The sequence below is a fragment of the Zootoca vivipara genome, chromosome 5, assembly GCF_963506605.1.
Source record: "Zootoca vivipara chromosome 5, rZooViv1.1, whole genome shotgun sequence".
NCBI classification, from domain to species: Eukaryota; Metazoa; Chordata; class Lepidosauria; order Squamata; family Lacertidae; genus Zootoca; species Zootoca vivipara.
In genome coordinates, this window is record NC_083280.1 from 45,704,331 (window position 1) to 45,726,068 (window position 21,738).

Sequence of the window (21,738 nt, forward strand, 5' to 3'; positions counted from 1 at the left end):
AACTCACCATGTGCCATTCTTGTCTTTGCTAATTAATTTCTATGACCAAAACTGGGGTAACTCTCTCTCTCTCCTGTTGCTATCCCCTGCCCGCCGGTGCTCTTTGAATGGCTGTTTGAAACAACAACATTAATGGTTCCCAGTTGAACTGAAACTATTAGAAAGACGATGGCTCTCAAGAAAAGAGGCGTGTTATTTCTGTTGTTTCTGCTGCAGCTGTATGAGTCACATCAGGCTTTTTCTCCCCTCCCCACCCCCAGCCTTATTCTATTAGGAAGAATCCCTGGGAAGATTTTGGTTCTAGAGAGGGGAAAAGTTGGCAGAAACAACCCAATTCCCATATGTTCTGCGTGATTTTAAAAAGGAAACTAACTGCCTTTAGTTTTGAAAGCCCAACTCCCAAGAATGGCTTCGACCTAGAAAAAGAAAATCAAGAGGTTTCTTCTCTTTTCTTTAAATTTACCTATGACTTCTCATATTCTGTTCCAGGAATGTCTTGGAAAATTTTCTGGCAACCCTTTTCAGTTGGTGGTTTTCTGCTGGGCACATATAAATTCTGGGTAGTATCCCAAAACTTGCTTGACAGGGATAGCTAGCCATGACACCTTGTGTCCTAGAAACCGGGATTCAAGTAAAGTGACTGTGCACACCTGTGCAGAAGTGCACATTGCCACAGAGCAGAATATAACATGGGCCTATAACTTATTTAAAAGTGAAAATACCACAATCATAGCAATACTTGGTGATAGCTGGGTGAAGTGGAGTCCAACTGCTTCCCCGCTCACAACAAGGCCAACACTTTCTAAAAGCCTTGCTGCACCATTAACACACCATTCCTGCCTTTGGCCCCCACACAGGTGCTGCCTGAGGCAAGTCATTTCACCCTGATGCATGGACTTATTCAACATTTTATCTGCCAGCGCTGGCCTTCACCACTGGCTAAATGTGGGGACCTATGAAAGAGCAACTTTACAGCCTTATCCTATTTCCTGGAAAATACTACGTAGAGAAGTGTGGGGAGTGGAGAGATTGCACTTCTGCAACCTCATTAAGTCTCCACTCGATACTGGATCAGCTCTACAGATGCATGCTGCACCTGTGAAGGAAAGGAAAAGGCATAGCTGGTTATGTGTGTTGCAAAGCTGTGCATGGCTAAGGAAAGGGGATGAAGCAGAAGGGGCATGTTTAGTTGGCATTGTATCCACAATGCCAATATGAGGAAGAATGTTACATGCATCAGTGCAATGGGGTACTTCATATATTTTCTCTCACTAAAGTATGACTCCAACATGGCCAGAAACTCACACTCTCAGACCCAAAAGTAGACACAAAGAAGCAGAGGTTGGAGAAGAGTACAAGCATTTGTTCTTGTCTTAAATCAACTTAGGTAATACGCCTTTGCCTGCATCCAACTAAATTCTACTCAGATAAAATTCATTACAATGAATATACCTATATTAATCATTCTACCTGTAACTATATTAATCATGCCACTTATAAGTAACACTAGATACAACCAAATGCTCTGTTGCATAAAAGGCAGAACGTTAGTCTAGAATTCAGTCCTGATGGGAATGAAAAGCTGTTCGGCAGTGGAATTTGCTACCAAGGAGTGTGATGGAGTCTCCTTCTTCGGAGGTCTTTAAGCAGAGGCTTGACAGGCATATGTCAAGAATGCTTTGGTGGTGTTTCCTGCTTGGCAGGGGGTTGGACTGGATGGCCCTTGTGGTCTCTTCCAACTCTATGTAGAATTCTATGATTCAATCCAAAGTCAAGATTGAAAGTTAAAGATTGAAAGCCAACATTAGCCATACTCTTGAGTACACCCATTGAAAGCAATGGACTTAAGTCCATTAATTTAAAGGCGTGTGCTCTGAGTATGAACTAATGTTGGATTTCACCCCTTAACTTTCAAGCTTGACCTTGGATTGAAGGTGTTTATGTCAGCCTATATTATCAAGGTAAATATTATATTTTCAGCTGGGTTTTTTTTAATTTGGTTTTGTTTGGCTGACAGATACAAAAGCACTAGTTTTCTTGCAGACCAGATGCAACTTTCTTATAGGTCATGTTCAAATGGTGCACACTGTTATTTTCCTGGCTCACCTAGAAACAAAGTGCATCTTGCTTTCTGACAAGTTAAGATCTAACCTTCTGGACAGTTCTGCCAAACCAAACATGAACGCTTAATATTGAAATGTCAAAAGCTCCCCTGTAACATGCAACTGAAATGTTCAGTGCTTGGCTGAGTATCATTCCTCAACCCCCTTTATCATCCTTCTTTTTGTACTCTGGTTGAAAACTTTAAAAGCCCCAGGCATCCCCTATGAAAAATTAAACACCAAATGGTACAAAAGATGTTCATTTTCATACACTGGCCTAGGTAAAGAGCACATTTTTCAATCCTCCTTTTCCCCACTGCCACTCAGAGATGGGCTAGAAGCCAAGTCTGTGCCGGTAAGCTTGTTTTTCTATTTAAAGTGTTCATTTTTATTAATAACCCTTTAATGTCTACACACTGGCACTGTAGGAGTTGTATTTCCATGTTATGTCATCGGGAGCCATTATGTATTTAATTCCTGAGCCCACAAATCCATATGGACATCATTAAACATATATAGCACAGCATTACAACTCTGTTCCACCCCCCCACCCCCAAAAAAGCCCAACCCCCAGCTAAGGTCATGGGAAAGAGAAACAGGCAAGCAGGGTGATTTTAGCATTACATTTTACTACACACAACTTTGGGCAGTTTTTTGTGCACAACAGGTTGCCAGTTGCCCTGAGCTCTTGTTGGAAGGGAGACTAATACCCAAGCCAAATAAATAAAAGTGGGTTTGTGTTAATAAACTTGGCAGAGTTACCCATGTAAGCTTTGCATGTGCACCCAGACATATTCGCCATATTCAATGTCCGGTCTCTGCACAGTATTAGCACACCAGGTGGTGCTGGCCTGGGCATGTTTGCAGCTGGCATGCAAATGTTACACAGAATTGGGTCGGGTTATGTACTAAGTACATCTAAATGCACATAGAAAGTTTACAGTTGAAGCCCTGGTGATGTTCAATGACACTTTTGGTGGGGTTACAGACCATGCATTTAAAGTACAGTTAATACACATTTAAAGCACATGACTTCCTTAAAGAATCTCGGGAACTGTAGTTTCCCCCTCACAGAGCTACAATTCCCAGCACCCTCAACAAACTACAGTACCCAGGTTGCAGGAAGAGTAATGAAAGTGGCAAATCAATCAATGAAATGGGGAAAAACACTTTTAGGTGTAATAGACTGGGGAAATTAATCTAATTAAATTAAAGCTGAAGTTTGAAAAATATTTATTTCCCCCTACATCTAGAAACACCAACACACAAACTTGCAGAATGTCTGCTCCTCATCTGCTGCAAGCATCATAACACACACTTTAGTATCAGGGCCTCTTTGATATTTCCATCTGGAAGAGGCAAGCGCTGCCTCCCTGAAGTCTGAAAACTACCTTTTAATCTCCTATTCTCCTTGATCTACTTTTTTTCCACCACTTGTTCTAGTTCCCCAATGAATTCAAGGATCACTCATCTGTCTAGTTTCTGATGCTCCTTAAAATGCTCGCAAACTTTTCTCAGAAGGGGCTCTCAAATTTAATTCAGGTGATTCCATTCCTTCAAATAGGGCCAGTCACTAGTCTATGAAAGTGAAGAATTTTTTTTAAGGACTGGGAGAAATAAAACTCTTTCGATGGAGCCACTTGTATGTCCAGATTTCATGATCCGTTTCTAGCCTTTTACAGCCTGCTGTGAAGACATGCATTTTAATGGCTTTAGCCTCATCACTATCTGAACAACAGGGCCTTGATCTGTGTACTGTATTGAGATGGAATAAGAGAACAATGGAAGCTTTTCTTTTATGCTTCTGGGCAGCCTAAAGGAAGTTTGCAAGAATGGAGCTCAGCTGTGCTGTGATATATTCACCACCACTCAGTGGTGGAAAAAGATTAACCGATTAAAGGCCTTATCCAACAAGACAAGTGCATATTCAGGTCCCATATCTAAGGGTCTACTGCAAACTCAGGATCATTTGAAGAAGATTAATCACCCTCTTCCACTTCTTTTGATCTCACCATGGCAAGTAGTTGAAGAATCTTAAAAGTGGAAGTGAGAAACTTACCATGCATTTTTTTCTGACTGTACTTATATTGTGATGTTTATTCATTTGGTGTATTGTTGTTTTTGGAGCATATAATTAGGATGTCATAGAGTTTAATGTTACTTAAACTGGGGCAGCTTCACACACACACAGTTAATTAACATATTTTACAATGACCCCAACTTTACACATTGGTAATGAGCATTCTCATGATGAAAGGTTCTCACTTTTCGCTTAACGTTCTTGAATAAAGATGGACCATATTGTCAATATAACCATGCTGTATTTTAAGAACTGTTAAGTTCTTAAAATTCTGCTTTCCAATGTGCCATTCTCTACTCCAAATCAATTGATTCCCCATCATAATTCAACAAAGCAATTGCTTTTGGTTCTAACTTTAAGCCTACAATCTTTTTTAAGTAATAGGGAGGTCAGATTACCAGCAAGTACAGTAGTTTCCAGTGGTTTCCAGACAATTTTTCAGAGAACCCACAAGAGAACCCTCTAATTAAAAGCAAATGCAATTGGACAGATAAAATATCCTGAGGTTCACCACAATGCTTTGATGCCTGCCTTCTGAGGAAGGTGTTGAAATCTCTTGAATATGGGATATATACCACAGTTGACTCTTGCAGTTGCCCTTCATTGGCTTAGGCTAGAATACTTAGTGCCACTTCCAAGGATATGAGAGTCACAAACTGAATGGCTTGAACCCTGGTTTTCACATTCCAAGGAGGTACCTCTGCAAAGTAAACTTTCTTAGTCAGCTCTTCCACAGCTGCCCATGCTTAATAGATCACATGAATTCAACATGGGTACACCAAACTGACCTATGTCACAACATGAAGTATTTATTTAGTGCTTTGGGGATGTTCAAGATGTTTAATAGAATCCTAGTCATGTTCGTCTCTCCCTTCCCTCCTTGATAACTTGAGCACTCATCCTGTTCACCCCATTGTCTCAGCTGCCTCATGCTTTCCTCTCCCTAGCTTCCTCCTTTGCCCCGTGCTTTTAGGCCACCTTCCTCACTCACTGCCATGGCCATTATCTCAATCTTGTGTTCTGCTAGGTAGAACAATCCTTTCTCTAACATGATCACAGTCATAATGGCATTTCCTCTGGTAGCTGAGGCCCCGTTCTGAAAATCAGGTCTAGGGTTATCTGTGAAATTTCAATTAAATCAGAAGCTCTGATAGTTCGATAAGCTGCCTGTCGTTTTGAGTCAAAACATGAGGTTATTTGATCTGCTGTTTGTGTTTCTGGGGGCCAGAGTGCATCAAAGACCATCAGTGCAGACAGGCAGAGAGACTGATGATGTGGTGGTGACTTTACCAAGCAGTTTTTGACATTTATCTCTTGGATACGGTATTCTTTAAAGCACCTAAAAGCTACCTACTTATCTTAAAAGAAATTAAAACTTTTTTTTAAGAAGAATGTGGCCTTGTTTGGATATTTTATTTGAAGAAGAAATAATTTAGAGATACTGGGATGTTTGAAACATAATGCCAAACCACAGCTTAGTGCCACATGAGGGAGACTTGAGCCTCACTCAGAGCTCATCCACAGTGTTGTTTCACCCGTATTTTGATTGTATTGTTATGTGGCTGTCCCTTGCAAAAATACGATCTTACCCACTGAGTTGGATCTTTTCAGATGTGTGGAAAATCTGAAGAGAGATTTTGGTTAACCAAACTTCAATTGAGTGGGTAAGATCAGATTTTTCCAATGCACAGCCTTGGAACAACAAGAGAAGTTCTTGGACCCAGAGGAATTAATACACAATATGATCAAAATACAGGCCAGTCAAGCCAAAGTGTGGATGAGACCTCGGGCTTACAGGCTCTTTCCCCCTTCCCCTTCCTTTCATGACAGGATCCCCTCCTAGCTTCAGGCATTGTTCGCAATTTCATCTGAACCAGCAAACCATGGTTTTCCTTGTCCTACAAACCAGTAAGGAAACTAGGATCAAACCATGGTTTGCAATCCTAGTTTGTGGGGTTAAATTTTGCAGATAGTTTTGCAGATTTGTACAAAATAGCAGACAATGGTTTGCCACAAACGAGGGAGGGAGGGAAGAAATTTCAGCCTGTAGGGCGAAGAGAGAAAGCATGAGCTCAAGGGTCCTTAAAAGCTCATACACATTGCACCAATCATGGTTTGATATTACATCTGAACCAGGCCCACTGAGTGCTTTTCTTACAAACAGTATGTACAGAATATATGAGGAGTTTAACAGATAAACTCAGGTAAAAAATAGGGACATCTTTTCTATTCAATAAATGTTATCAATTAATCATGAATTGTATGAATCAATTAAAACTGTGTAGCTTTACATATGAATAATAATTTTAAAAGCTTTTTTGAAGGATAGGGTTATGTAGGTCACACCTGCAGCAGATCCAGTGGGGTTAAAATGACTCATAACTAACAAGTGCATTGATTTCAGTGGGTTTGCTCTGAGTGTGAGTCAGATACAGCCCAATCTTCCTTTCACTGATGATTATGTATGTTTATGTATCACAGAAATCACCTTCTCAGAAGTGGCATCTCTAACTCACATCAGACAAAAGGGGAAATGCTTCTCGTGAGATGGCACTGGTCACTTGCAGTCTTTATAAACAATACTATATGTGTTTGTTTGTTTGTGTGTGTGTGTGTGTGTGTGTGTGTGTGTGTGTGTGTGTTTGCGTGTTGCCTGGAAAATCAGTTTTTATTTAGTCACTTAAAAGGTGTGTGTACTTGGAACAGAGAGGGCTCCACTTCCTCCCATTTTTAAACGCATAAATAAATCTTTGCACGTAAGAGGAATGTTAGTGTCTGATAACCTCCTTCTAGCTCTAGGTCAGAATGAGAACATCTGGCTGGACTACCAATATAAATTCAATTATATACCATGGTAAAACTGTTCAGATCTCCAAAGATATCAATTACTTTGCTGGAAACCAGAGAACAGATCAATACGTGCAAAAGCAATTTTCAGAAACAACGTGTTTCTTTTTCTTGAAAGCAGAGTGGATAGGTGAATAGAACTACCTTTCTTATGTAGAACATTATGGAATTAATGATGCAGTGTGACAACCAACTGTAGTGATCTTTTTGCACTGGATTTCAATTTGTGTAAACGGCTCATTCTCCCCCTCTTACTCCAAGAATCTGCCCATGCGCCCCTAAAATATACTCTGAAGGCTTGGAGGACCCCTCTGGAGTAGATTGCGAGGTACGGCAACTGCAGGGAGAAGGGGAAGGAAGGCAATTTCTTGGCATCTTCTGGTGAAATGTCAGATTTCATACACAACTGGATTCCTGTCCAATCACAATATTTTGAATTAGGTATCCCTTTAGATGCATTGTTGTTGTTGTTTAGTCGTTTAGTCGTGTCCGACTCTTCGTGACCCCATGGACCATAGCACGCCAGGCACTGGTTAGATGCATAACATTTTGATTAGTTTGTTTGTTTCTTTGTTTAGCTAGCTAGTTAGCTTCATAGGTGCTCAACCACTTCCAAGGATTTAGGGTTCATTTAAAATCTGATCAAAACAGGGCCCACATACCTGTTCCCAATTGAAATACTCCCAAAGTTGCAGAAAATATATGAGGAGAAAAAAATCCTGTAGAGCTAACCACAGCTTTGCTGGTGAAATTAGGTCAGGAAAACAGCATGAACAAAATAGTTCAAATTTACTCCAGCACTACTGCTCCAATCCCTCCACCCCCACTTACTTACTGCTGCTTTAAAATGAAAATATTTGGACATACATAATGTGTAATTTGGCTTTACATCGCCTGGTAGCTGCATCCCACTAGTAAGCAGCTGCAATACAGAAGAGGCAGAGGAACATTCACAACTCCTTCCTAGGTACATTTGATGCCCTTTTGTTGGGTTGACAGAGTACTAGGAGGCCAGAGAGGATAGCTCATTTGGTAGAGCACGAGACACTTGATCTGAGAGTTGTGAGTTTGAGGCCCACATTGGGAAACTCCCCACCCCCACCCCCGCTAATTGCAGTCTGCTGGGAGGAGAGATATAACACAAATAATATAGTTATTGGTAATTCAGCAGAAAGGCAGGTATATTTCTCTTCTGCATCCAGAAGAATCTGCTCTCTTGGTGTGATTGATTATGCTTCCGACTTCCAAAAAATAGGCTCTCCGGATATTGTATGCGTCACGGATCATAATCAAAGCCTTGCAAATAATCTTTGAGCATGAGTATATCTAGTAAGGTAGACGGTGATTAAAACTTGATATTTTAACTGGCAGGATTTCCTTCAGCTGATAAAGCCAATACTTTTATGACTTTAATTATTCCTTGGAAGAACACAATTAGGCAAACTAACAAAGCGAGAAAAGTTCTGTCCTCTGACCTATGATTAAACAGATGCCAAGTTTGTTTCAATTTTCCCCTTGCATAAGCACACACACACACACAGAGACAGGCTTACATGTGCCAAATTATAGTCTCATTTCCCTGGGAATTAAAAGCTTAAAATAAAACCAAGTGTTCTTCCATCCTCTGGATACGATAAAATGCAATGACCTTTAGCTTCCTTCCTCGCTAACAAAATTGGAGAAGTACAGCAGCAAAAAGCAACAATGGAACTTACTCTTTAGGGGGGTTTAGGTCCTCTGGTCTGGTCTCAAAGAACTGAAAGACTTCATCACATTGTGAAATGTGAGGGGGAAGCTTCACCAATGCCTGTTTTTAAATATATATAAGGGAAAGTCAGTTTTTAAAAATATGCCAAGTAACAAGAATTTTCTCAACCCAGAAATGTTAGTGAATAAAAACAGGATGACATAAAAACACAAATTGAACTTATAAACTTGGTCTTCAAGCAGATTCATATCTGCCGATCCTTGTTCAATATTCCCCAACCTTGGGCCCCAGATGTTGTTACACTACAATCCCCATCATCCCCAGGGAGCATGGCCACAGGTCGGGGTGATCGGAGATGTAGTCCAGCAACACCTTGAGACCAAAGATTGAAAAAGCCTGCTTTAGTTGGTCGTCCCTTTCTAGGTATGGGACAAGCAGAAATGTAGACTAGTCCTTAGTGATGGGGAATTTTTAAAGAGAAAGGCATCATCCCTTGTTATGGTATCATTAGCTGGTACAAAAGGAAGAAGTAATCTTACGCTCTATATTTAAATAAGCACAAAAGCTAGCTGTTCTGGGTCAAAACATACCTATGCTATACCTGTTTAATATTTTGTTAACAAAACAGAGTCCTTGACATTATAATCTCACTCATTTCATAATTCACTTAAAGATGCTTTACTACAACAAAAATGTATTAGGAATACTTCCTTCCAATTTCCAATGGCTGGTGTTTATGCACAGGATCAGACACAACAATCCTGACTTCCCAGATTGCAAAGAGATTTAAACAAATCAGCAAGGATAATGGGTAGGTTTTGTAAAAAAACCCTATTTTTTCTAAGGGCTCGTCCATACTACTGCTTCTCACGTGCCTATAAAGCACATGTCTGAGAGGTTTTCTGTTTGACCAATGCTTTCTAAGTATGGGTCTGAGAGGTTTTCCGCTTACCCTGCTCCTTTCCCAAGGAAAATCTGCTCTTTAGCTCTAAATAGAAACAAATGGAAATCCATGGAAAACCCAACTGCTGTTTGCTCCTACTGAGTGCTAAAGAGTGGTTTTCCCCGGGGGAAAGTATGGGTAAGCCCTCACCAAAGAGTTCAGTATAACCAAATCTTCTCAGACTTGTTATAAACCCATTCACCAGAATGAGGTTGCCCGGCTTATCTGGATGTAAAAGCAGTTTTTTAAAAAAGTGTCCGTCCGTCCCCAGATATGTCTTGGCAATTTGAATATTGTACCAATTAGGACTAGCAAACTTGATCTAACTCATTTACTATGTGCCTGATTTATAGTGCTCTGATACCTTGTTCTGTGATGGTGCATATTTTTTTAAGCAATTGCTTTTCTTTGTTTCTTTATGTTTGTTGATCTTGTTGGTTGCCTTTCATGTTTGAGAAAAAATGAATCCTTTCCATTGTTTAATGCAATTTGATAAGGTTTGTTTATTTATGTCACCTGTATATATACTGTTTAATCACCCAAGCGTCTAAGTGGTACATATACATATTACGGAAAAAACCATATTACGGATAGGATTAATTAAAATTAATCATAAAAACAGAGGATCAGTTTGACCGCAATTATATTGCCATGATGTGATTTGAAAATGTGGGCTTGACTGTGTGAGTATATCCACAATTTATTATATGATTTCCCTGGCACAGGAGTTAAGAAAGTCCATCCCAACGGTTAGAAGACCCCCATATTTCCTTCTTTTTCATGGCTTCCTGCCTGCGCTAGGAGTGGAAATATCCCAGAACCTTTTATGCTGGTGATTAGAGGTAAATACTTTTCATTAATTGTGTGAAATACTGGTATTGTTTCCATATAAACGATAGGAAGGAATTGCTGAATCTATAAAAGCTGGTATGGCCCACAACCATGCAAGGGCACCCTGACATCCCTGTGTTTGCATTCAGGTGCCTGTGTTAATCCAATCCATGGTTTGCAGGATCAGGCACTGTACATACATAATCCCTCCTCTCCTTTCCCCTTCAGTGCTTGGTTTAATGAAACACATCCTGATTGTATGAGCCAAATAAGGATTGCAAGCCAAAGTTTAAACTTGAATTTGCAGATTTGGTCTGGAAATTCAAACCAGTTTGTAGTCTGACAAACCAGTAAGTGTTCCATTAAGCTGGGCTTGCTTATAGGACGAAAGGTGAGGAAAGAGTGAGTTCATACAAAGCTTCTCCCCAATCCTTTGTTGGACGACTGGACAGCATGACATCTGAATAGAACCTGTGTAGAAAGATTGTTTCTACCATTGAGCTAGCCTCACACAGCACCAGTAGTGCAAATTATCCTTACACAATTCAGTGGGGTTGGGCTGCAAGCAATAGCTTTGTTGTAAGCGACAGCTATATCAATTTGCTTCCTTTCCTTCAAAATGGAAGATATATGTACTTTGCGACTGGAGAAGATGAACACACCATTTCAAAGGAGATTTTTTTCCCCCTAAGGAAAAGGTTAACGAAATGTCAAGACATTGCTGTGAGAGTAAAGGCTACGTAGCCCTGCTCACATTTGCCAATTTTCCAAAAGGCTAAAAGATCCCTGTAGCACTTGAGTGGAGGGAGAGGGAGCAAACAGCCTCTAATGAGTTTGGGGAATATTGTTGTTTTGAAATCTCAAATGCTTTTTAAAAGCTCACAAAACGCAGGAACATCAGAGTGGGAAAATTGTCACTCATCAAGTACTGATTTAATAGGCACTATTGAAAGGTGTCAATGATTCTCATGGAACCACATTCTGCAAGTGCCTCTACATTCTGGGCTCAAGTGGTTTTGGAGTCGTTCCCTTGGGAAGTGTAATTCTATTAGGGAGCAAAGGCTTTTTAATGCTTATTTATTTATCTTGTTAGGGACGTGGGTGGTGCTTAGGGCTTGCCGATCAGAAGGTCGGAGGTTCGAATCCCGGCGAAAGGGTGAGCTCTCGTTGCTCGGTCCCAGCTCCTGCCAACCTAGCAGTTCGAAAGCACATCAAAGTGCAAGCACTGTAGATAAATAGGTACCGCTCCAAGCGGGAAGGGTAAACAGTGTTTCCATGCACTGCTCTGGTTCACCAGAAGCGGCTTAGTCATGCAGGCCACATGACCCAGAAGCTGTCTGTGGACAAACGTCGGCTCCCTTGGCCAGTAAAGTGAGATGAGCGCCGCAACCCCAGAGTCGTCCGCAACTGGACCTAATGGTCAGGGGTCCCGTTACCTTTACCTTTATTTATTTTGTTGGATCAGGATACTGGGCTGAAGAGGCTTTGGTCTGAATGATCCAGCAGGACACCAGAAGGAATTAAGTAGCAGAGGACGGGGGCATGGAGAAGGGGAATGGACAAGGTAGGAAAAGACGCCACTGGGTTAACGAATGGAATTAAATGTTTTGGCAAATAAGAATGGAAAAGGCATTATATGCATTAACGGTGCAAGATACATTGCACACGCATTTAGAGAGGCTTTATGTGACCACAACAGTTACTAAAGAATGAAATGTGTCTGGTATAGAAAGCCTATGAAGTAGCTCATTATTTCAGATTGGGGGAAACTGCAAAGTTGAAAGAAGAAAGCTGCTTCAGATGGGCCCTGGAAGAGTTCAATTCACACAAAAATAATGCCAAGTTTGCTAACAGGAAAATGATCCAGGGAGATAAATTCCAGTGGGCAAGAAATATTTACAAGCGCAGCTCACACAGTCTTGCTGATTACCAGGCAAAAACATTCAGAGTTTGTGTTTATATACATGAAAAGATAGGTCCCTTACTGTGCCTGATCCTCAACTTGCCTCTGGAAAGACTTCCATTACAGTGCCAGAAAGAGCCTAATTATCAAAGCTGAGTTATTTACTTTAGCAGCTGTATGGCTATGAAGCACATCACACGGGTTCTTGGAAGGTCTGCTGAGCAGAGGTAGCCTGGGCATCTCCTGTTCTTCACTTTAAACAGTGTTTCTCAACCTTGGGTCCCCAAATGTTGTTGGACTACAACTCCCATCATCCCTAGCTAGCAGGATCAGTGGTCAGGGATGATGGGAGTTGTAGTCCAACAACATCTGGGGACCCAAGGTTGAGAAAGGTTGCTTTTAAAGACTCCTGTCAGCTATACAGCAGATCTGATTTTGAAAGTAATATTTGCCATGAGTTTCTCTATATGCAGAGATTGGTGTACTTTGATTTGCATTGCTTCTTTCTGCTGAATAAAATAAATTCATTATCTGCTTTTTCTAGGGCATAACTTGGAAAAGTGATTTGATGTGGCCAAATATGGCCTGGTACCAATTTCATGCTACATATATATACACACTGTGTGAGGTAGTGATCTACTGACAGACTGATACCATTGTGGCAGCAGCAATCAAGGATTGCACTGACTAGACTGTTATGGAATTGTCCAATCATCATCTTAAGACAAGTTTGCTATATATTTGCCAAATGCACATGGCATGAAATTGGCTCTAGAGACCATTCACATCTATAACACAGTACAGCAGTTAGGTCCTAACAACTATATCAAGTTATTACCGGTATGTGTTAAACTAGGACCAGAAAGAACCCAGTTAAATCCCTTCTCTGCCACGAAGTCCAATCATCATCCTGCACCTATTTCACAGGATTGTTGTGAGAGTAACCACAAAACTGTCCAATGTGGAGTTTTTTGTGTTTTTTAAATTTTATTTTTCTTATCTACATGTTGCTCATATTTTGGCAGGTTCTAGTTGGATGGAAACTTTCACAGAGATACCCTCACACATTGGTACAAGCCAGTGGTACAGCTGAAGAGTTCTGAGGCTAACCAGAGCAGAGTTACACTGCAAACCTTTTGGCCACCCCTTCAAATTCTCTTCCACTGTCTATGTTCCGGTTTGTTTTCTTTTATTTATTTTGTAAGAGGCACAAATATTTCCTGGCATATTATTCCCTAACTTTGGGTCCAATCATACAAGTCCCAGTGCAAGTTAAGTTAGTTGTACTACAGACCACAGACCACCACTGAAACTGGAGCAGCATCGTGTGTGATAGAAAAAAAGCTGTGTTTGTACATCGTGATAAACCATGTTGCCATGCAAGCTACACCTGCTGAAATTCACAACTATCAGAGGTTCAAGGGGCTCCCTCCTTTTCACCATGCCACCCTAGCTGACTTGTACATTGGGCATAATATGATGTCTCCAATTAGTGGACATTTGCATGATCACATTCCATATCATGTGAGTTCAAAGAATCAACTGTGAATCTCAGTAGATAAGGGACTGCTGCTTTTTAATAACTACAGTGTCGTCGATGGAACAGTCCTACTAACACTCAATCAATATAGGCACAAACATACACACACAATCTTCATCTCAAGATAGAATTTTTAAGAACAAAAGGAGCCTGACTTCACTGCAAGGGGACTTCTTTGGTAGATTCCACTGACACAGATAGTAAAAGGGACCAAGATGAATACTGACTAGCAGTTAAGTAGCCTTCATTATCACAGCCATAAATGATATAAGAATTTCTCAAGCATGTATTTCTTAGACACGTCCTTTGAGCCAGTAAGGGACTGTCTGCTTCTCAAACAATTGCATCTTAGATAAGTACGGTAACCAATGTCTGGTTTCTGGGTGGGGTCAGAGGCCACCTCTACAATCTTGGAGTGAATTCCTGCTTTCTGAGCAGCACGTCTGTTCAGTGAACCCATGACATTATTTCATATGCACATGTTTTGCACAGTTCCTGTCTGAACGATTAATGTGAAGGATACAGTGTGAGTACACGTGGTTACAGCCATTATGCCTTCATTTGCCAGACACTGCATCAATTGTTGCACAAAAGGCTTGATCTCATAAGATAAGGTTTTAGTTCCGTTTTGCCTAGCCAGAGGGTTGAGAATTAATGCTCTCTTTTCTTTGGGTCTTGAGCTCTTAGAACTTTGGAGCATGTTACTATCATTATGCTTCTACCACATTATTTTGCCTAAAACTATACCGGGGGAGAGGGGAGGGGAGCAGAAGCTGAACTAATTTTAGAGACCCTATTTGACCCTCTATTAGTCAGCAAGTGCTAACACCATGGGCATCATGTCTTCGCCTCTGTTTAACCATGCTCAGTGAGGGCATTTATAAGAACAATTAATGTAGACTGGTTACGGTATTTCCTGATACTCTCTGAGTCTTTGTTCATATTGATCAGGATCCAAAAGAATGAGGATACCCGCACACACCCCATTCTAATACAAACAGCATTTACATTAATTGTGTGCATATTTGGCATATTTTACAGTGGAGTAAAAAAAATCCATTCAGTAAATAAATAAATATTATTTTGAAAATACAACACGTTGATTGTGAAAGGGGCCCAATTATGTGTATGGTGACTGAGAAGTAAGCCCCAATGAATTTTATGGAGTTTACTCAAAAGTAAATGTGCATAGGATTTGCAGCCAGAGTGAAGCAAGAGACAGTTTGATTTTAAGGAGCAACGGGCCTTTGTAACTTACTTTGAAATACCACAGCTTCTAGATGTAGCAGCTGGCAACCTCACAGGAGTGAACCTCCAAGGATTCCAGCTCCAGGATCTACAGCGGCTTCCTCTCTGGTCTTTGACCTATAAAGCTCTATGTTGTTGTTTAGTCGTTTAGTCGTGTCCGACTCTTCGTGACCCCATGGACCATAGCACGCCAGGCACTCCTGTCTTGCACTGCCTCCCGCAGTTTGGTCAAACTCATGTTCGTAGCTTCGAGAACACTGTCCAACCATCTCGTCCTCTGTCGTCCCCTTCTCCTAGTGCCCTCAATCTTTCCCAACATCAGGGTCTTTTCCAAGGATTCTTCTCTTCTCATGAGGTGGCCAAAGTAAAGTAAAGCTCTATAGGTCAGGTATATCTATTAAGCGTCCTCCTTTCCTTCTTCCATTAGAAATAATACTGAATGAACATGCCCTGGGTCAAGGTGATCAATCATGTAAATAGTTACTTTTAAGAAGAAAGGAAATACTTTGAAAAATACCATGGGAGTCCTCTGTGGAACTGTGGAACACTGGACGTTCTAGATTATTGATAGGCGGGGGACACATTGCCACGGGAGCTATTTAAGAAATAATTAAATGCCATAGGGATGTTGACATCACTTAAGAGAGAGGACTATATTATATATGGCCCTTTCCACTACACACCTCTGGAACTCAAAGGGTGCATTCTGAAGGGTAAGCACCATTTTCATCTTCCTTTATTTTTCAGATTCAGATTATAGTTAATTCAACTATGCATCTTTTGTTTGTGTGTGAGAGAAACTCTGTAGACATACCAGTAAGCTAAAACAGTCCTGTTCCCCTCTAAATATGCTTGGGTGACCATCTCTCATTGTGCTCTGTCAGATAAGAAGATAAGAATTCTTACCCTGCAATAGTCATCAATGGGCCGTAGCCTCTTCACAGCGACATCTCGAATGTGACTTCTCCGGAATAGGATTTTACCTAGGGAGGGAAGAGGATGTAGAGAATGAGCAGGTGCCTCCCAGAGAACACTTTGACTATTTGAGCCCAGGCGTGAAGAAAAAAAAGTTAGAAAGCTAAATGAGTGGGGCTTGTGGCAGACCAAGAGGTCGGACAGTTTGGAATTGTTACACTTTTTCACACTCTAGGAAATGTGTGAAATGAGGCTGGCTGTCAGATTTTTTTGTACTGCAGGCATCATTACCCAGTCAAAGGTGTACGGAATCAGGGCTCAGAACAGTAAGGTCTGAATGCAGGGCCCTGGTGTCCTACTGTCTGAACCACCCTGCCTGGAAGCAGCTGCACCAGATGGCTGGAGAATAATACATACAGAATCGTCCATTCTGACTAGATCAGGGGTCAGCAAACTTTTTCAGCTGGGGGCCGGTCCATTGTCCCTCAGACCTTGGGGGGGGGGGACTATATTTTGGAAAAAAATATGAACAAATTCCTATGCCCCACAAATAACCCAGAGATGCATTTTAAATAAAAGGACACATTCTACTCATGTAAAAACACCAGGCAGGCACCACAAATAACCCAGAGATGCATTTTAAATAAAAGGACACATTCTACTCATGTAAAAACATGCTGATTCCCGGACCATCAGCAGGCCAGATTTAGAAGGCGATTGGGCCGCATGCGCCCCCGGGGCCTTAGTTTGGGGACCCCTGGACTAGATCCTACAAAGACAGCTTAGTAGGGCCTGAGAAATGAAGCAGGAAAGCCTGATCACAGTTGTCCATGAGCTGGTAACTTCCAGGTTGGATACTGTAATAACCCTGCATCTATTTCAAGGGTTGCACATGTTTGCAGGATCAGGACCAGGTTCTCATCAACAGCTGGCTGGTGCTGTCTGCTCTAACAATACTTGCTGTCTCTTTGGAGGATAAGAGAATGCATTCCAGCACCCCTCAGTAGTTGGCAAAATATCAATTTAGTGGGTCTGGGTGTGATTAAGAAGACCTTTCAGGCTAAATGAATGGAGGATTAAACTGGGGGATTAAACTGCATAAATCATGTGTAAGTTTTGCTTCACTTCTCAGTCTACTACAACAACACAAGGCAACATGGGGTACATGCCTTGGTTTTTTCCTCGCAATGTGAAGCTTAGTTTAGAGCAGGGGTCCCCAGACTTACGGAGCGGCGGGCCGGTGCCCGCCGCGCCGACCGCGCGGTGGGCCGGACTGCAGGGGAGTGCGCGCGCAGCGGGCCGGAGGGCGGGGGAGTGCTCGCCCGTGCGCATGCGCACACGCACACGGGCGGAAAAAAAATCGGCGAAAATCGCTTGTGCGCATGCGTATGGGCCTCCCCCGACCCGGAAGTGCACCAGAAATGACCTCTTCCGGGTCGGGAGAGGCCCGTACGCATGCGCACAAAGGATTTTCGGCGATTTTTTGCCGATTTTTCAGATCGCCGCTGCGCCGCGCGCCGTGAGAGCGGGCGGCGGCAGCGGGCGGCGGGGGTCGTCGCGGGCCGGATTGGAAGGCCGATTGGGCCGCATCCGGCCCGGGGGCCGTAGTTTGGGGACCCCTGGTTTAGAGCAAACATCCTCCTTTCAAACTGCTGCACAGAAGGACACTATACAAACATCCTAATTTTGTGGGGTTGTGGTGGTCATTACTGTTTTTACAATACAACAGCCCCCACCTTTTAAGCATTCCAACTAACTGGTGTGCTGGGCAAGCTAAGCAGAAGTTTTAACAATGTGTCATGTGGAGATAGTGTGGATTGTGAACGACTCCCATTCCCCAGTTTCTAATCCAAGCCACAAAGTGAAAACCAGACTGGTGGTGGCCATATTTTACAAAATATAAAGCAGCCATAGATGTGGAACATATGAAAGGCCTCCTGAAATTGCAATTCAACTTTGCTAAGCGGACAGTTCAAGGAAGCTCATTCCTACCAACAGTTCCAAAGTACCAGAATAGATACAAGGTATGGACATGAGAAACAAGGCAACTGTAATGTTATGTGTGGAATAGAGTAATAAAACAAAACAAAATATATATTTTTTTAAAGGATGGGGTGAGGTCCTAGGATATGCCATATCTGCATTAATTCCTTAAATGCTGCTGCTGCTGCTGCTGCTGCTCTCTAACGGAAGAGAGATTGGAAAGTCAGCTGTAGACCATTCAGGTTGACAAAAAGACCCCACACCATACCCAGTCTGGGAGAAAGGCAGGGATTAATAATGATGATGATTTAACCATTATAGCCTCTGGAGAACTCAGCAGGGAGGAGGAGGAGAAAGATGGGAACAAAACCAGAACTATTTTGCTCTTGTTGTTATTGTTGTTTAGTCGTTTAGTCATGTCCCATTCTTCGTGACCCCATGGACCAGAGCACGCCAGGCACTCCTGTCTTCCACTCTCTCCCGCAGTTTGGTCAAACTCATGTCCGTAGCTTCGAGAACACTGTCCAACCATCTCGTCCTCTGTCGTCCCCTTCTCCTAGTGCCAGGGCTACCCAGGGCTTTTTCAGCCAGAACTCAGCAGAACTCAGTTCTGGCACCTCTCAGATATGTGCCATTGCCATTATAAGAGAAAAAGGGAGGTGTTCATGGTGAGTTCCGGCACCTCTTTTTCTAGAAAAATAGCACTGGCTCTGCCTCTCATTGGCTTGGTCTCCACTTACAGTTGGTCTCCCTGCCTTTTGCCCTATTGGCCCCAATTGACACCAGCCACCACTGAGAGAGAGAAATAAGAAATTTTGGTCCAGGCATTGCATTTTCAGCTATAGCATTTCCCCCACATACTACCCCTTCCTTTCCACAAACATGCACACACAATCTTGCAAAATCTCAATTTTAATTTTTTTTGAAATGTGCCTAATTCAAATGATTTATTCTAGCACAGTTACAGGTAGGTAGCCATGTTGGTCTGAGTCGAAGCAAAATAAAAAAAAATTCCTTCAGTAGCACCTTAAAGACCAACTAAGTTTTTATTTTGGTATGAGCTTTCGTGTGCATGCACACTTCTTCAGATACACTTGAAACAGACAACAACAGGTTTACCACTCTTACAGTCCATCACCCATTCCCATCACCCCCCCCCCACACCCTCTGAATATATATAAGGATCTGGTTGCTTCTGTTTCAAGTGTATCTGAAGAAGTGTGCATGCACATGAAAGCTCATACCAAAATAAAAACTTAGTTGGTCTTTAAGGTGCTACTGAAGGAATTTTTATTATTATTCTAGCACAGAAACCGCTTTGAGTTTTTAGTGCATACATTTTTATGTTAGCCTCTTGCGTACAATCATTTTCTTCACAGGGAAATTCAAGCTACTATTTAAAGATTTCTTGAAGACCTGGGAAGATCAAATATCCCCATTTATTGCCAAGAGATTTATGATGATCTGTATTGGTCCATCATCAGGAAGGGAGTCCATCTGGCACAACTCTAATTGACTTGCTGGTTGAATGCATCTTTAAGCCTTCCTTAGAGCTGTATGATTTGCTCTGATTTTTAAATGGAGAATTGCTCCTAACGTTGTTGCACCATGTCTGCATAGAGCTGGATAAATGAGAGGGGGGAAGCTATAACACCACTACCACCACCCTGCTTTAAAGAAATATATTTCTCCTCTTATCTGTAACTGTCCTTTTTAGGCACTGGAGGAGCACAGATATACAATTGGTACTGGGAAACAAACTTCCTTTATGCTTCTCACCATGAAATTCCTTCCATCACTCTGCAGGAGAACAAACACTCAAGCCTCTGTTACATACAATAAAATTCATAAATGGCCATTATAGGCAAGCTGTCTGAAGCCACTTAGACATCAACAAGAGGAAAGCAGGGGTGGGGAGACACAGAGAGTGTTTTGTTGACAGAATGTCAATTTCATCCTTCTCATCACAGTGTAACCAATGGCCAAGGAGCTGCACAAATATACCAACTGAAATGGCATCCAAAAAGATTCCCTTCTTACAGTTTTACAGGATAAAATAAAGACGTCTTGCATCATCTTTCTGATAACTCCTTGAAGTAAAAAAAAAACCACAAAACCCAAGTTTCGACTGCATGTGCAGTAGACAGGGTAGGGCTGCTGTTATATAAGTCAAGAAATGCTACTCAACAGGCCTTCGCCAGAAACCTGACATGAAGCCTTATAGTCAGGTGAGAATCATAACCTTTGTAGTCACACAACATGTTTTTTACAGTATGTTAGTGACATACACAATTGCAGTATCTTAAATGACACTCACTGAACCTGCTGTTCTCCTATGCCTCTTGCTGTGCCTTCTTGATACTTATTTCTTTAAGAATAGGAAGGAAAGAAGTAACAGTGTCCAGAACTATGGTTGCACCATACACCCTCCCCAAACAGTTCTGGGAACTGTTGATGGTGATGGCAATTGTAGCTCTATGAGGGATGAACCATAAATGTATGGTGCGTATGTTGCATGTGGCAGAGCTGGCCTGTAGAGAACTCTGCTTCAGATGCTGCCCTAGTTGCCCTGCTCAAGGGGGAGACCTCAGCATTCCCAGCCTGAGGATGTGGCTCTTCCATCATCCTTGCAGTCTGAAGATGATTCCCTTGCATCCTCTCCCACACTGCAAAATAGGTTACAGGCCCTTTAAGTATAGCAACTAATGCTTGGGGAGGTGCAGAACCACTCATAGCTGCCAAGTTATCCCTTTTTTAAAGGGAAATCCCCTTATGATGAATAGGCTTCCTCATGAGAAAAGGGAAAACTTGGCAGCTATGAGAACCACTGAAGGTCAAACCCTGATAGCCTTTTCAAGGCTCCAGAGGACCCCAATCCTTTGCTGAGAAAATATATTCCTAAACACAACTAGCATGGACTTCTTACCACATTATTCATTACCTATAGAACCCAAGGATACTTTGAATGCCAAAGGTCCCAGGTTCAATTGCCAGCATTTCCAACCAGGGCTGTGACAGACCCCTGTTGGAGCATAGCTGCCAAGTTATCCCTTATTTTAAGGGATTTTCTCTTATGCTGAATAGGCTTCCTCGCGAGAAAAGGGAAAACTTGGCAGCTATGTGTTGGAGTCTCTGCAGAGCTGCTGCCAGTCACTGTGAACAATGGTCTGGTTTGGTATGAGGCAACTTATCACCTTCTGAAACCTGTTAACAGTTTGCTATGCAGGCTATTCTTACTTCAGCCTCCAAAAGAGGAAAAAAATCAAAATGAAGCTTAACTGCAAAATAACACTTTTATGTGACACTTCAGCTCACATAAGAGAATCTGCTGTCATTAACCAAAGTGCCTGTGTCAGAATGAACCCATTCAGGCCACACAGAGCCGTCACATTTCAACAGCCTTTCCCCCAATGAAAGCAAAAGCATTAAGAAGCTCACTCAGGGATTGTTGTTCTAGCCAATTACTTTCCCCCCCCCCTTGAAAGGAAAAGTGTCCTAAGCAAAAATGACAGCAGGATCTGCCTCCTGCTTATTCAATAGTTACAGAATTTTTCACTATACAGGATATATGACAGCTTTTTTATATAAAAATATAAACGAATACTAGTAAAACTTAGGAGGATTGTGAACTGACAAAT

The 21,738-nt window shown here is 41.9% G+C and overlaps 1 protein-coding gene across 5 annotated transcripts in view; it reads right to left on the minus strand.

Moving 5' to 3' along the window:
* SH3PXD2A (SH3 and PX domains 2A) overlaps positions 1-21,738 on the minus strand; it is a 275,011-nt gene that overhangs the window by 137,268 nt on the left and 116,005 nt on the right. For 4 of the 5 annotated variants that reach the window (XM_060274714.1, XM_060274716.1, XM_060274713.1 and 1 more), the window contains 2 exons: positions 16,109-16,185; positions 8,745-8,836 (listed from right to left, as the gene is read on the minus strand). In XM_060274714.1, coding sequence (XP_060130697.1) covers positions 8,745-8,836; positions 16,109-16,185 — 169 coding nt within the window. Of the gene's footprint in view, positions 1-7; positions 2,640-8,744; positions 8,837-16,108; positions 16,186-21,738 lie in introns of those variants that run through there. The other variant, XM_035133347.2, reaches the window with a different exon arrangement.